The sequence below is a fragment of the Echeneis naucrates genome, chromosome 8, assembly GCF_900963305.1.
Source record: "Echeneis naucrates chromosome 8, fEcheNa1.1, whole genome shotgun sequence".
Taxonomy (NCBI): domain Eukaryota; kingdom Metazoa; phylum Chordata; class Actinopteri; order Carangiformes; family Echeneidae; genus Echeneis; species Echeneis naucrates.
The window spans coordinates 10,319,371-10,336,642 of record NC_042518.1 but is presented as its reverse complement, the minus strand read 5'-3'; the positions used below and the strand labels follow the sequence as shown (position 1 = coordinate 10,336,642).

The window sequence follows — 17,272 nt, the reverse complement described above, 5'->3', positions numbered from 1 at the left end:
AATGCTTTGTGTTGCCAAGGTATGCATCTCCTTGCACCATGTTCCCTTGAAGAAATTAAAGCTTGACTTGGAATCTGCTCTTGATATCCCTTCATCCTCGAGCCCTGTCCACTTTCCTCTGAGACGTATTTAGATTTCACATCACTTTCGTATCCTCCTGAGAGGAATATACAGTTAGAAGGGAAATATGTCGTATCAGCAAGAAAGGAAACCAACACCACCAGTTCAACAAAGGGTATTTCCTACCATAGGGGAAACTCCAATGCCAAATGCCAAAGGAAAATATATATCAGTAATAGAGCTAAGTGAAGAGCACCTTTTCCTTTTTCAGTTGGACAGTATATAGATTTGAAGAGCATACAAATAGTCTTTAAAAAAAAAAAAAAAAAACTTAGTTCACTCTGGATAATTTTTCACTCTTTCTCCTAAAAACAAACCCACATACATTCAGACCCTCAGACAAATATGAACATGTACACGCACTTAAACACACATGCACACACACACTCTTGTTGCCCTAGGCGGAACTTATTTTGGGCCTGATCTCAACCAAGTTGCCAGCTGTTTTCATGTCCATTTATGGGGGATATATATTAATATACTTGAGCATTGAACTATTATGGAGAATTAATTCTTATGACAGGAATATGAGATGTACTGAGATTTTTTTTTTTTGTAGACCACAAACATTTTGGGGTCAATTCCAAAACTGAGCACTTTTGGTACATCTTTATCTCTTAATTCTATATAATTCCTATTAATAGAGTCTGCTGATTTTGATTTTAATCAAACAGTGCACGAGCCCAGTTACAAACTTTATAGCATATTGTTAGGTTAGTTATAGCTGTTCTTTAGTTATTACTTGCTATTAGTTATCACTGTCATAGACACAGTTTTTTGTGAGCAGACCTGCACAAGTTTCAAATATAGTATAATTATTGTGAAAGTTTGTCAAGCATTGTGACTTATTTTTGTCCCAAACTATATCTACATTTATTCGCGAGATACATAGCACTGTTCTAATAATGTGTACTGTCAGCTGTATTATCTTAATGTCACTGAGGGGTTGATGGTCTTTCATTTCAAATGTGAAAGTGTCTGCAACTTGATATTTATGAAATCTGAAAAACATTTAAACAGCAATCTCCAAAGCTACTCATGAAATTTAGAAAAGGACTGTTAAAATTAGCAACATGTTTAAACTTTAATGTCCATGAATCAACTTTTATATTATTTGTAAACGGCTGCAAGCCACATTCAACACTATTTCATGAATGGTACACTCTGCCATGCCTGCAGTTGGAGGCAGTTGCAGACCAAGATGCAGAGCACCACCTTGTTTGTTGTTTCATGATTTTCTTCAGAACCAGAATTGTTGTTACTGAAGCCATCTGACGGACAATACATTATCATCACCAAAAGCTTTCAGTGATCTGTTCTGAATGAAACTGTTGATGTTTGCATAAATAACGCCCTCAGTGACCCAGGATATCTTATATATGGAAAAGAAACACAGTTGAAAATATTTCAATATATAAAGATGTCAGGTAGATGGTACAGTATGTTGAATTTGGATCTTGGTACTTGTACCTGGGATTTCACACATTAATAATACTGGTAAAGATATTAGGAATTTAACGTTATGCTAATGTAACAGACACACAACAATTAAAAAATGTTCATGGAATGACACAGAGAATCTTCATGAGAGTACAGATTTCTTACATCGGTTTTGTAGCTTGCATTTTGAATCGCACAGAAAATACAACTGACTAGTCTCTAATGACTCTGGGAGCACTAGATAACCTTTAAAACATTGGCAGCAACTGACCTCTACTTCTATTCACTTACTGTAAATTAACCGTATCAATGCAGTATTACCACAAGAAAGAAAGCTGCCAAAACACCAGCTATATATTATTGTCTCTACTTTGGTATAAAGCTTTGTAGCTAAGGTTGTAAACAAATGCCACACACCAGTGATGAAAATAACCTACTACGCAGGCAAATAAACCACCTTATATGTAGTCCGCAAGCCTCTGTCATCAGTTCATACTCACTGACACATGAGGCTAGACTTGCAAATGCCGTTCTATTTCTGATCATGCTATCCAAGATTTTACCTAATTGAAAAAGTGGGCAGTCATCAAATAAATTAGATGGGGCCTCTATAAAATCTGATATCTCCCCCACAGCACATCTCGTACCCACCCTGAGCATGTATAATGTAAACCATGATTGAGATGTTCTAATTTTATAAAAGTAAGCGGCTGAAATACAGAAAAATATTTAGTAGAAGATCACATTTGGAGTTGGGATTTGTATCTATGGTTCTAATACTTTCCAAAATCGCTGAAGTTGGAGAAAGTAATGTCATACATGCTCAAATAGATTAAGATCTACAGAATTAGGAGCTCCAGTCAACACCTTGAACTCATTGTCGTGTTGCACAAACCATTCCTGATCCATTTTGCAGGATAACGGGTGCTTTATCCTGCTGAAAGGGACTCAGGCTTTCCATGAAGGGCTGGTCTTAGTCTGCAACAATGTTTAGGGAGGCTGTTCCTGTCAAACTAAACATTACATGGCATCACACAACACACACAGCCGGCCATTCACATGATGTAAAAGAAAACTTCATTCCTTACACCAAGCCAGCTGTTTCTCTGTGGTCCAGTTCTGATGTGCACAAGCTCATTTTAGGTCCTGACTGTGGTCAGGAATCAGCATGGGCACCCCACCAGAGGCCGTGTGGTCCTATTCACAAACTACAAACTACAAGTCCACTGTTGGATCAGACCCCACAGACCAGCCTTCGTTTCCCTGCGTCTGCTATAACTTGTTAAAATGGGTTATGAAATGAAAACCATGCAACTATAACAAGGGTCATCCAGGGTAAGGGCCATTGTGCAAAACAGCTAATCCAAGGAGGTTCTCAGGGATTCTCACAAACATGACAAAAATTCCAATCATGCAGTGGTAGAAACTGCATTAGTGTTTCTGGGAAACTCACTTTGCCAAGATACTGTACACTTGGAAGCATTTTTAATAAGATGTTGCCATTTACACGAAGAACATGCATCTAGTCCAATACAGTATCTTTCTTCTCATTGTTTGACCATCTGTTGCTTCATGTCGCTTTCCTGCCCTGGCCCTGCTGACAGTGTCACTGTTAGAAAACACTTCCTTAACACTGGGCCGGCCTCCTTTTTCTCTTCAGTGCCTTTATTCTAATTAGCTTGTATATTTTGTAGAAAACTACACACAGGCATAATGACCTCCAAATTTTAATGTGCTTCTCCACAAGCAGTTGGAGGCCTTTTGGGATCAGCCATTTTCCCTATTTCAAATCTGTTGAGCTTCATCTGCAAATTAAACTGCATCATCAATACGGGCTTTTGGATAAAAACGAGTGGAGCACTTTACTCAGTTTGTTGTTTTTTAATACTGTATGTCAACACTGCAATTTTTCTGGCAATTCTACCACACGATGGGCCAACAATAACTATCCAGAATGTAATGTAGATAATGAATTACTGACATGGCCCTGCATTATCTACACAGCATTTCATTTACTCAAAGGTATTATTTGGCAAGATACATCTCTTTAAACTTTGGATATGTTGTTAACAACATATCTAAATGTGTCCTAAAAATATATCTGTGCCTTTGTCTCCATGCCAAATATGAATTACTAATGCCTTCCTTAGCTGGGTTTATTTTTGACCACAGTGGTGCCTCGTGATCTTCTGGTATGATGGGAAATAATAAGCCAAGTCTCTGCAAAACTTGGAAATGAAAGTTGATCTTGGAAATGATCCTAGATTTTCCCATCATTAAATCATTTCTCAGTCAGTCAGTGAATATAGCAGTGTTCTACTTAAAAGCTACATCTTTTCCACTGTTCAACTGTAAATGGTACTTAGGATGAACATGTTTATGATGTTTGATTATTTGAGTTGGCAGTCTTTTTAAAATCTGTTCCCAGGAGAAACATAACACTTGTCAAGTGTTAATGGCAAGACCATGAGCCTGAATTTTATTTCAGATATCTGAGATTTGTATGTCCTGTAACTGAACACCAGTGACATTTCAATGCTTCTCCAAATTTAAAACCCATTACTGGCTGCAATATCAAAACTAAACGGGACACAGATGCCTCCCATAAACTGTGTCAAATGAAAATCATTACGCTGTCTAGATTTATTGGAGTAAATAATTCACAAATATTGCTACGAACTTTTGAAAATTGCCATTGAATATGCTGCAGGCATTACTGGTGTACTTAGAATTCATAAGAATAATCAAGTTGTAAAACATGAATAGATCAATAATTTAAGGATCAAATTTCAAGAAAAAAATTGTGGTCCAAAAAGAAGTAGGAAAGGGAAGGATTTCTATTACATGATCCCCTTTTCATTTACCTTTTTTAAATTAACATATTATTTATACAAAAGTATCAACCTGTGAATAATATCATTAGCTACTGACAGTGTTGTTTTGAATATGAATAATATGTATTGCTATAATATATGAATACATTAATCAATGTAACAATATTTACATCAAGATTATAAGTATAATTAATTTGGCACTGTGTTCTGTACAGTCTACATAATAGTATATACGAACATACTTAACAATTAAGTCACTATTTCTCAATATTAACGAAAAAAATACTTTATAAATGAGATACAATTATTTTTGCCTTTTTAATACAATTAAGTAAAATGTAAGTGTTATATATTAAGAAGTCAAGTAAGTAAAATTAAACATACGTATAAATGCACTGAGCATATCACTATCAAGCAACAAAGTGTCAAACATTCCTGACCAAATTGAGATGGCCACGTATGCTGAGGAGGCAGACTCATCATATATAAGAACAGCAGCTCTGGCCATCAGGCTTAACTGAAAGGCATCTAAGACAGGTGAGTGCACTCAGTTGCTCCCATTGCATGTTTCAATCAAATCATTATAGTGTGTCACTTTTAACCAATATGCAAGCCTCAGTCTTTTACTTTTCATCTACTTTGCTAAACTCAAATTGCTTTTATATATGTTAAATTATACCTTAAAAATCTTCTACAATTACAAACCAAGAGACTTACATTTTACCTGCCCACTTTGTTTTTATAGCATCCTGACGTACACAGGACACCAAAGAATCGGTTCACTTTAGTTGAGGTAAAGTCCACATGATAAAGACAAGAGTATTAGAGATGAATCAGCGTTCCATAATAAATTCATGGTTGACTTAATATTTTCAGTTTCCACTAAAGTGCCACCATGAGCACAGATGCGGAAATGGAGCAGTATGGCGCGGCGGCCATTTACCTCCGCAAGCCAGAGAAGGAGAGAATTGAGGCCCAGACTGCTCCATTTGATGCCAAAACGGCCGTCTTTGTGGTTGATACTGATGAGATGTACGTCAAGGGTAAACTTGTGAAGAAAGAGGGGGGCAAAGCCACCGTTGACACCGATGGGGGAAAGGTAAGTGCTTGATTATACAATTTGAAAGTAGTTTCTAAAATGTTTTATTTTGTCACTGTGCCTCAATAATAGACCATTACTGTGAAAATTGGTCATCCAACCGCTAGAGCTTTATCGGAATTTATCTTTGTTACAAAAAGGCCTTTTAACTCTGTTTCTTTTGCAGTCAGTCACTGTAAAAGAGGATGACATCCACCCCAGGAATCCTCCAAAGTTCGATAAGATGGAGGACATGGCCATGATGACCCACCTCAACGAGCCGTCTGTGCTGTATAACCTCAAAGAGCGTTATGCATCATGGATGATCTATGTGAGTTTTGATTTTGCTTGGAAAAGTATTGATGGAAGCAAAGTAATCTAAATATCATATAGATCCTCAAGCATTAAAATATTGTGTTTTCTCGACAACAACAGACCTACTCTGGGTTGTTCTGCGTTGTCGTCAACCCCTACAAGTGGCTTCCTGTGTATGACGCCACTTGCGTGGCAGCATACAGAGGCAAGAAGAGGATTGAGGCTCCTCCCCACATCTTCTCCATCTCTGACAATGCCTATCAGTTCATGCTCACTGGTAAGATCAAGGTTACAATGTTAACTTGCAGCTGGAGAACTTTACCTTCGGTTAAGTCAACTGCAGCAGCTTTGAAGGTTACCTCTTATGATGCCTGTATGTTTGGATTTCAGATCGTGAGAACCAGTCTGTCCTGATTACGTGAGTATTACACAAAATTGTCACGCTAAATTTCAATAAACTTGATGATAACCTCAGTTTTGACGTGTGCTCCTTCTACCCCCAGTGGAGAATCTGGTGCTGGAAAGACTGTCAACACCAAGCGTGTCATCCAGTACTTTGCAACAATTGCAGCTATTGGATCCAAGAAAGCTGAGGCAGGATCTGGCAAAATGCAGGTAAAATTCATATCTAGTACCAAGTTTGATCTAAAAAGAAGAGTCTTACAGATGTTCAGTTTATCCAACTATAATCTTCTCTCGCAGGGCTCACTGGAAGACCAAATCATTGCAGCCAACCCTCTGCTTGAGGCCTACGGTAATGCCAAGACTGTGAGGAATGACAACTCCTCTCGTTTTGTAAGTGACTGAAAACATATATACCTTGTTTTGTTTAGTTTTGCTTCGTGTTGCCAAATTCAGATTTTTTTCTTGCTTAATAATCTGCCCCTCTAGGGTAAATTCATCAGAATCCACTTTGGTTCTTCAGGAAAGCTGTCTTCAGCTGATATTGAAACATGTAAGTTTTAATCACCAAGTAATTTGACAGTCATCTGTGTGGGTTAGGGTGGGGATTAAGTGTATTAAGACATATTTATAAATGTGCAAGGTAAGACCTTTTGACTTACACTATAAATAAATGAGAATGGATGCATGTCCCTGTTGGAACAAGTTTTATGTTCAGGATTACGTTCAGCATGGGACAGCTGACAAACAAGCAATTTGAGGGTTTAGGGTTAGGGTTAGGGTTAGGGTTGTTTGAGGAAAACAAAGCTGTACTTGTTGTGAAGTTTTTGTGTCGGTTAACCACAACTCAAGTACTACATGCACCTGCACAATAACTTCCTGCCATCTGCTGGTCTGATAACACAGAACAAACGTTGCTTCAGTGTGCAAATGTGTTTAACTGAAAAATGAATAAAACCGGTTCAAGAAAAAATTCTATCTGTATTTTATGTTGGAATGGGATCATTTTGAATCATTCAACTGAATTTCTCATTTAAGATCTGCTGGAGAAGTCCCGTGTGACCTTCCAGCTGTCTGCTGAGAGGAGCTACCATATCTTCTATCAGCTGATGACTGGCCACAAGCCTGAGCTGCTGGGTATGCTGGTGGACTTCTTTCATTTTAAATTATAAACTACAACAAATATCAGGAAGAAAACTCATTCATTTTCTGCTCTCTTCTTCTAGAGGCTCTTCTGATCACCACCAACCCCTATGACTACCCAATGATCAGCCAGGGTGAAATCACTGTCAAAAGCATCGATGATGTGGAGGAGTTCATTGCTACAGATGTAAGATGAAGTTAGAGAAATAGACACTGAGTACACTGAGACAAATGTTTTCAGATACCAATAAGTTTCCTTCATTTAACTTCCAGACTGCTATTGACATCTTGGGCTTCACTGCTGATGAGAAAATCAACATCTACAAGCTCACTGGTGCTGTGATGCATCATGGCAACATGAAATTCAAGCAGAAGCAGCGCGAGGAGCAGGCTGAGCCTGATGGCACTGAGGGTAATAACACCATTCTCACCATGCAGATTTTATGGTATGGAAAATCCTTCTGAAATTCATGTGTATCTAATATGTTGTTTCTTTCTTCCTATCAGTGGCTGATAAAATCGCCTACCTCATGGGTCTGAACTCAGCTGATATGCTGAAAGCTCTGTGCTACCCAAGAGTCAAGGTCGGCAATGAAATGGTCACCAAAGGTCAGACCGTTCCTCAGGTAATTAAAGAAGGAAATCAACTCTCTGGAACTTTGTGAGGCTTTTTCATATTTGTAATGATGCAGCATCATGCAGGAGAATAAATGTAATGCTTCAATGTCCTTTTAGGTCAACAATGCCACTATGGCCCTTTGCAAGTCTGTCTATGAGAAAATGTTCTTGTGGATGGTCATCCGTATCAATGAGATGCTGGACACAAAGCAGGCCAGACAGTTCTTCATTGGAGTGTTGGACATTGCTGGATTTGAGATCTTTGATGTAAGTATGCTGAGACATATCTGAGCACTTCTTAAGGTCCACAAAATGTTTCCATAGAATTTAACATCTTTCTGCAATTCCAGTTCAACAGCTTGGAGCAACTGTGCATCAACTTCACCAACGAGAAACTGCAACAGTTTTTCAACCACCACATGTTTGTCCTGGAGCAAGAGGAGTACAAGAAAGAAGGCATTGAATGGGAGTTCATTGACTTCGGTATGGACTTGGCTGCCTGCATTGAGCTTATTGAGAAGGTGAGCAGCCACCCAGTTAAACATTAGTGCATTTTTCTAACTTCTGTTCATCAACGTTAAAATGTATGTAAAATGTAAACTCTTCTCAGCCAATGGGCATCTTCTCCATCCTTGAAGAGGAGTGCATGTTCCCCAAGGCCTCTGACACGACCTTCAAGAACAAGCTGCACGATCAGCATCTTGGTAAAACCAAGGCCTTTGAGAAGCCAAAACCAGCAAAGGGGAAAGCTGAGGCCCACTTCTCCCTGGTTCACTATGCTGGTACTGTGGACTACAATATCACTGGCTGGCTGGACAAGAACAAGGACCCACTGAATGACTCAGTTGTTCAGCTCTACCAGAAGTCTTCAAACAAACTGCTGTGCTTCCTGTATGCAGCCCATGCTTCAGCTGATGGTAAGAAACAAGAGTGGATAGAGTAAGCATTAAGATTAAGCATGAACTAGAAAATCCTTTGAAGATATTGATGATTGCTCTTTGGTTATATATTCGCTCCTGTTCAAGAAAGGAACTCCCAGATAATTCAATAGTATCAATTATTCAGTCTTTCACATGAAATTACATGTATTGCAATACAGAGGCTTCTGGTGGTGGTAAGAAGGGTAAGAAGAAGGGTGGTTCCTTCCAGACCGTGTCTGCTCTTTTCAGGGTATGTATTGTTTCATATTTTTGATTCAAAATGCAATTAAATGTCTCAGATTGAAATGATGTTGGACGTACTATTGCAATATTATGATCCACAGGAGAACTTGGGCAAACTGATGACCAACTTGAGGAGCACCCATCCTCACTTTGTGCGTTGTCTGATTCCCAATGAATCAAAGACCCCAGGTATGAAGCTCTTTATCCAGGTTTTTTAAATTATGTTTAAACAGTGATGAAAAGTCTTATTTAATATCATATGAATTGTAAATCTCAGGTCTTATGGAAAACTTCCTGGTCATCCACCAGCTGAGGTGTAACGGTGTGCTGGAGGGCATCAGAATCTGCAGAAAGGGTTTCCCCAGCAGAATCCTCTACGGTGACTTCAAGCAGAGGTGGCTGTTTGCACTTTTAATCTGTCGACACACCAGGACAAACTGTTTACTGAATGTGAATAAAATATTTTTGCTTTTGTAGATACAAAGTTTTGAATGCCAGTGTCATCCCTGAGGGACAGTTCATTGACAACAAGAAAGCTTCAGAGAAGCTGCTGGGATCCATTGATGTGGACCACACTCAGTACAAGTTTGGACACACTAAGGTACAATGCTGCATTAAAGATCAGGTGTATACATCCTGCAACATTCATGTTTACTGACAGTTGGTTTACTTAACTCGACACCATAGGTGTTCTTCAAAGCTGGTCTGCTGGGTACCCTGGAGGAGATGAGAGATGAAAAACTGGCTGCGCTGGTGACCATGACTCAGGCTCTCTGCAGAGGATATGTCATGAGGAAGGAGTTTGTTAAGATGATGGAGAGGAGGTAGGATTTCAAGACTCTAAACGCTACTGTCCAGCTATATAGATATTTCAATATTCATAGATATCACATTTGCTAATACCTATTACATTACAAATCATATGATCTATGATTTTTATTTTTCCAGGGAATCAATCTTCTCCATTCAGTACAACATCCGCTCATTCATGAATGTCAAAAATTGGCCATGGTTGAAACTTTACTTCAAGGTCAAGCCTCTTCTGAAGAGTGCAGAGACTGAGAAGGAGCTGCAGCAGATGAAGGAGAACTACGACAAAATGCAATCAGACTTGGCTACTGCTCTGGCCAAGAAGAAGGAGCTGGAAGAGAAGATGGTTTCCCTGCTGCAGGAGAAGAATGACCTGCAACTGCAAGTGGCTGCTGTGAGTAGCCAAGACGTTTGATCAAGTGACAATGAAACAATTCCATGAGCTCAGTATTTGCAGTCCTTGCAAGGGCTTTTCGATTCAGTCAAAATAAATCCTCATGTGTGCTTTTACAGGAAACTGAGAACCTCTCAGATGCTGAGGAAAGGTGTGAGGGACTCATTAAGAGCAAGATCCAGCTGGAGGCCAAACTCAAAGAGACAACTGAGAGACTGGAGGATGAAGAGGAAATCAATGCTGAGCTGACTGCCAAGAAGAGGAAGCTGGAGGATGAATGCTCTGAGCTGAAGAAGGACATTGATGACTTGGAGCTCACCCTGGCTAAAGTGGAGAAGGAGAAACATGCCACTGAAAACAAGGTTCAAATGAAATGCTCCACAAATACATGTTATATGTACATGTTTATGGTCAATATTATATAGATATATATATAATATAGATATTTATGGTCAACAGAGCTGATTTAAACACAGTGTACGATGTTCTTCCTCTGTAACTTCAGGTGAAAAACCTCACTGAGGAGATGGCATCTCAAGATGAGGCCATCGCCAAGTTGACCAAAGAGAAGAAGGCTCTCCAAGAGGCCCACCAGCAAACACTGGATGATCTCCAGGCAGAGGAAGACAAAGTCAACACTCTGACCAAGGCCAAGACCAAGCTGGAACAGCAAGTGGACGATGTAAGAAAGCAACAGTTTGTTTTCGGCTTTGTACTTTTGCTCTGTAAATACACAAAAGTGTCTTTGTCTGAAATGTCCATATTATTTTATAGCTTGAGGGATCACTGGAGCAAGAGAAGAAGCTCCGCATGGACCTTGAGAGAGCCAAGAGGAAGCTTGAGGGAGATCTGAAACTGGCCCAGGAATCCATTATGGATCTGGAGAATGACAAGCAGCAATCTGATGAGAAAATCAAGAAGTAGGTTTTTGTTTGTTCTATTTTATCAGTCCTATTTCCATCTTCTCAAACATTACATTGCAACACCAGTCAGGATTATGACAGTGAAAGAATACTTGATCTCCTCAACTAGGAAAGACTTTGAGATAAGCCAGCTCCTCAGCAAGATTGAGGATGAACAGTCCCTGGGTGCTCAGCTTCAGAAGAAGATCAAGGAACTCCAGGTAAAACTACTTCACGTGAGCAGTAAACTCAGTGAATGAGAACTCCCACACATGTGTGACCTTCTGATGCCACTATTATGAAATCTAGGCCCGCATTGAGGAGCTGGAGGAGGAGATTGAGGCTGAGAGGGCTGCTCGGGCTAAGGTTGAGAAGCAGAGAGCTGACCTCTCCAGGGAGCTGGAGGAGATCAGTGAGAGGCTTGAGGAAGCTGGTGGAGCAACAGCCGCTCAGATTGAGATGAACAAGAAGCGTGAAGCTGAGTTCCAGAAGCTGCGTCGTGACCTTGAAGAGTCAACCCTGCAGCATGAAGCTACAGCAGCAGCTCTTCGCAAGAAGCAGGCTGACAGTGTTGCAGAGCTGGGAGAACAGATCGACAACCTCCAGCGTGTTAAGCAGAAGCTGGAGAAGGAGAAGAGCGAGTACAAGATGGAGATCGATGACCTCTCCAGCAACATGGAGGCTGTGGCCAAAGCAAAGGTCAGATTTTACTGCTCCCTCATATTTCCATGCTTCTTTGTTGTGCTCATGGAAGGGCTTTCATTTCATATCATTCAGTTCATTTCATTTCTTAAATATGTGTTTTGTTATTGACAGGGCAACTTGGAGAAAATGTGCAGAACTCTTGAGGACCAGCTTGGTGAGCTGAAAGCTAAAAATGATGAGAATGTTCGCCAGCTGAATGATATTAATGCACACAAGGCAAGACTGCAGACAGAGAACGGTGAGTCACAAAGCATATAACCCCAATCTATGGATGATGTTTAAATAATATTGTATTATTAATGCATATCTTCATTACAGGTGAATTTTCTCGCCAGCTTGAGGAGAAAGAAGCTCTTGTTTCTCAGCTGACCAGAGGCAAACAGGCCTTCACTCAGCAGATTGAGGAGCTCAAGAGACACATTGAGGAGGAAGTGAAGGTATTAAACAATGAACAAACATCTTGAAAGACACCAAAAACCCACATGAAATAACATAACTATATGATACCTTTTAACTCAGTTATATGCTTATTAATATAAATGTTTTATTCTTCATCTCTGAGTTAAAAATGTTTTTTAATCCACAACAGGCCAAGAATGCTCTGGCTCATTCTGTTCAGTCATCACGCCATGACTGTGATCTGCTCAGAGAACAGTTTGAGGAGGAGCAGGAGGCCAAGGCTGAGCTGCAGAGAGGAATGTCCAAGGCCAACAGTGAGGTGGCTCAGTGGAGAACCAAATATGAGACTGATGCTATCCAGCGCACAGAGGAGCTGGAGGAGGCCAAGTACCTGCATCCTTTCCACTTTTTCATTGCTGAATCTGTTGTTGTGTTTTATTCCTCAAACTAAACACAACAAATTCTTCTCAATGACAGGAAAAAGCTCGCCCAGCGTCTGCAGGATGCTGAGGAGTCCATTGAGGCTGTGAACTCTAAGTGTGCCTCTTTGGAGAAGACCAAGCAGAGGCTGCAGGGTGAGGTGGAGGACCTCATGATTGATGTGGAGAGAGCTAACGCTCTGGCTGCCAACCTTGACAAGAAGCAGAGGAACTTTGATAAGGTAACAAGTTTTAGTGGAAATTAAAACTAATTTCATCCTAAGAACACATACTTTCCTGAATTATTAACAATCATCTCATTAATGGATACAAATCTAGGTCCTGGCAGAATGGAAGCAGAAGTATGAGGAGGGCCAGGCAGAGCTGGAGGGAGCCCAGAAGGAGGCTCGCTCTCTCAGCACTGAGCTGTTCAAGATGAAGAACTCCTATGAGGAGGCTCTGGATCATCTGGAGACCATAAAGAGGGAGAACAAGAACCTGCAGCGTATGTCAATCTCATTATATTTATTGTCACAATGACAATCAGTCTTTATCCCGCCAAACAACTTCTCATATCCTATTTCCAATATATATGGTGCTCTCAGGTAGTCGGACAAGTGTAACTCAGTTTTGATTTGTTTCCTTTATAGAGGAGATCTCAGACCTGACTGAACAGATTGGGGAGACTGGAAAGAGCATCCATGAGCTGGAGAAAGCCAAGAAGACTGTGGAGACTGAGAAGGCTGAAATTCAGTCAGCACTGGAGGAAGCTGAGGTATGATCTTATTTAAAATAAAACATCTCAGACCTCTGGACGCTAACGCGGATATAGATATTTACAGTTTGTTTCTGAAAAAGGCAACTTTTGGATTGTGATTGAATGTTTAAGGGCACACTGGAGCACGAGGAGGCCAAGATCCTCCGTGTTCAGCTTGAGCTCAACCAGGTCAAGGGTGAGGTTGACAGGAAGCTGGCAGAGAAGGATGAGGAGATGGAGCAGATCAAGAGGAACAGCCAGAGGGTGATTGACTCCATGCAGACCACTCTTGATGCTGAGGTCAGGAGCAGAAATGATGCCCTGAGAGTGAAGAAGAAGATGGAGGGAGACCTGAATGAGATGGAGATTCAGCTCAGCCATGCCAACAGACAGGCTGCTGAGGCCCAGAAACAACTGAGGAATGTCCAGGGACAGCTCAAGGTGAGGATTAGATGATCATTTAATTAGAAGCAACAAGTACGAAGAATGCAGAATTCATATTGGTTTTTTTGTCCTGATGTCAGGATGCCCAGCTGCACCTTGATGATGCTATCAGAGGACAGGAGGACATGAAGGAGCAGGTTGCCATGGTGGAACGTAGAAATGGCCTGATGATCGCTGAGATCGAGGAGCTGAGAGTCGCTCTGGAACAGACAGAGAGAGGACGCAAAGTGGCTGAGCAGGAGCTGGTTGATGCTAGTGAGCGTGTCGGACTGCTTCACTCTCAGGTTTGCTGTAATTCATTCAGAAGAAGCCACACCTTGGAAAATACATTCTAAATATTAAACATGACTCCTCTTAAACATTCAGAACACCAGTCTCCTGAACACCAAGAAGAAGCTGGAGTCTGACTTTGTGCAAGTTCAGGGTGAAGTGGATGATGCTGTTCAGGAAGCAAGAAATGCTGAAGAGAAGGCCAAAAAGGCCATCACTGACGTGAGTTTACGTCTGAGAAACTGCTTCATGTGCTTTTTGTATTCAATAAGTACCGGCCAGATTTTTTTCAGATGAAAGTGGATTTAGAGACTATTTATCATTTCAGGCTGCCATGATGGCTGAGGAGCTGAAGAAAGAGCAGGACACCAGTGCTCACCTGGAGAGGATGAAGAAGAACCTGGAGGTCACAGTCAAAGACCTGCAGCATCGTCTGGATGAGGCTGAGAACCTCGCCATGAAGGGTGGCAAGAAGCAGCTCCAGAAACTGGAGGCCAGGGTATGAGCTGTGTATAAAACTTTATAAGACATCATTTTTTCAGGTGCATTAAGCGTTTCCTGTGTGGAATATATACTTCTTACTCTTTTGTAAATAATACTGTCTTATTTTTCATTACTTTAAAGGTACGTGAGCTGGAGGCTGAAGTTGAAACCGAACAGAGACGTGGAGCTGATGCTGTTAAAGGAGTCCGTAAATATGAGAGGAGAGTGAAGGAGCTGACCTACCAGGTGATGAACCTTACCAAAAGAACAACAACCAGAAACCTGGCTTGTGTATTCTCTTTCGCTTACGATCTCTTATATTTTTATAGACTGAGGAGGACAAGAAGAACATGCACAGACTCCAGGATCTGGTGGACAAACTGCAGCTTAAAGTCAAGGCTTACAAGAGACAGGCTGAGGAGGCTGTAAGTAATTTACATCATCTGCCAGTTATTTTAATTATATCATTACTACTAACTCTCTGATAACTAAATCAACACCAAACACTTCACAGGAGGAACAGGCCAACACTCACATGTCCAGATTCAGGAAGGTTCAGCATGAGATGGAAGAAGCTCAGGAGCGTGCCGACATCGCTGAGTCTCAGGTCAACAAGCTTAGAGCCAAGAGCCGTGATATTGGAAAGGTAATATTTAAAAGCATCTATATATATTATATATATTATGTATATATATTTTAGTGTTAAATGTAAAGATGTGTACTTAATTTCATTGGGCTCAGAAGTATTCTGTCCTTTTATTTGCACTTACATATATATGTATATATATAAAACAGTTTGTGATAATAATTATATGAAAATCTTCCAAAAAGTTCTAATAACTTCAATATTTTCATTTTCTACTTACTTTTTTAGGGTGATACAGCTGAGTAAGAGATCCCATCCAAATGAAGTCATTTGACAGAGTTCATAAAATATGAACCAACTGTTGAATTCTGTATACACTGTAATATGTCAATAAACAACCAGCATTTCACTGCATTCTCTTTACTTTGTGTATTTTTTTCAAAATGGTTTTATGACAACAGCGATCTTTAGCAACGATGAACCAGTTTAAACTGTTTCACTGTCAACTACAAAGATAAAATACCTGATAATGATTGTATCATTGAATATATCGTTCAAATCAACATTTTAAGACACCGGGTGTGCCACATTACCACCAAATCATCAACTAAACTTAATTTGTCTCCCGACAGTTTCACAAATGAATCCCTACGTCTCACAATACTGGATAAACCCTACTGAATTATTTTGTTAATGTTGCTAGACACAGTTTTTACTCACTCATTTGGAGCCAGTCCCAGCTCACACGGGCGAGGGCAGGACACACCCTGGACAGGTCGTCAGTCCATCACAAGGCCAACGCATTGGACTGTGTCATCAAGAAAAGTCTGTCAACAATTACACAGGGAGGGATATCATTGACAGGTTCATAATCATAAAGATAAATGTATATATGCAGGTTGCAAAAACTGTAGGCACAAGTCTAGAGGTGAGGAAAGTCGAATGAGTCATCCATCACCATATTTGTCAGAATGTGTTTTTGTTGTCTTATACACTGTTTTATTTTGAAAATCTCATTTTCCATAATGTTGTCTGCTATGTACTTCCCCACATTGTTCTTTTTCCCAGCATGAGTTGATCACTGTTTTGTTTCATCTGTGCATTGCTTCCTGGTGTATATAACCCCGCCCCACTGGGCCTTCATTTCCAAATTGTGTTTGTTACTACCTGTGCGTTAAGCTCTCTCGTGTACCCTGTTGTTTGCTCCTTGTGTAAGACCGGATTGTTTTTTTGACGTTGGATTTTTCTGCCTGCTCCTTGCCTGTTTTGTCTGTCTGATATTGCCAGCTTTTTGTGTATGACCCACTGCCTCCATTTGGATTAAAGTTCTTACCTTACTGGACTCTGTACCTCTGCCTCGCTTCCCCTTTTTGCACCTGGGTTCACCTTCACCAGCCCTGACGTTATGCTTCTTAGTACGTATGCTTCAAGCTTGTAAACGGCAGAGAGCTGAATGTTTATGCTGTTATGCTGTCAGGGACTTTTGCGTGCATGGTTTGAGTCCACATGTTCATTTGTTCTAACCATCTCACCTTTATCCTATGACAAAACATTTCTACCCCTCATGGGAGTGGTTCCTCCCACTCCATTGCTAAGCCATAGGGGGGTCACCGGGAGTTCAACTTCTTTCAAGGACACTCTTTGTGGGTTTTTCCTTTGACAACTGTAAATACTGGACCTACTGGACCTCAGAAAGTTCCTTTTTACTGATTTTCACTTAAATCAGCGAGACGAACGATGAACAGTAGAAAAGGACATCTGTAGATAATAGATGTGTTTTCGTTGTGCTTTGTTTTGGACAATCTGTTTCAGTTTTATATATACTACCTGAGGTTCTATACACAACAAATCTAATAAGCACATGTATTATATTAAAGAACTACAGATCAAGTCAATCATAAACGTAAATATTCCAGACCATAAATAAAATGGACTTACCACTTGGCTGATGCCAACATGTCAGGATGAGTCTGACAGATATATCCCCCTC

General features: G+C 40.3%; 1 protein-coding gene across 1 annotated transcript; it reads left to right on the top strand.

The window, feature by feature from the left end:
* Window positions 1-4,917: 4,917 nt before the first annotated feature.
* On the top strand, window positions 4,918-15,696 carry LOC115047597 (myosin heavy chain, fast skeletal muscle-like). The gene is made up of 41 exons (XM_029508637.1): window positions 4,918-4,931; window positions 5,140-5,187; window positions 5,271-5,493; window positions 5,660-5,803; window positions 5,908-6,064; window positions 6,178-6,205; window positions 6,291-6,402; window positions 6,490-6,582; window positions 6,679-6,742; window positions 7,228-7,326; window positions 7,416-7,519; window positions 7,606-7,744; window positions 7,840-7,958; window positions 8,068-8,217; window positions 8,301-8,471; window positions 8,561-8,867; window positions 9,050-9,120; window positions 9,215-9,302; window positions 9,391-9,508; window positions 9,591-9,714; window positions 9,801-9,937; window positions 10,062-10,317; window positions 10,437-10,679; window positions 10,823-10,999; window positions 11,092-11,237; window positions 11,350-11,440; window positions 11,529-11,918; window positions 12,036-12,162; window positions 12,243-12,361; window positions 12,514-12,710; window positions 12,801-12,984; window positions 13,082-13,247; window positions 13,393-13,517; window positions 13,632-13,940; window positions 14,024-14,227; window positions 14,310-14,435; window positions 14,542-14,712; window positions 14,838-14,942; window positions 15,026-15,121; window positions 15,211-15,342; window positions 15,571-15,696. The coding sequence occupies exons 3-41, from the start codon at window positions 5,290-5,292 to the stop codon at window positions 15,586-15,588; spliced, it is 5,811 nt and encodes a 1,936-aa protein (XP_029364497.1). The 5' UTR covers window positions 4,918-4,931; window positions 5,140-5,187; window positions 5,271-5,289; the 3' UTR covers window positions 15,589-15,696.
* The last annotated feature ends 1,576 nt before the right edge of the window (window positions 15,697-17,272 follow it).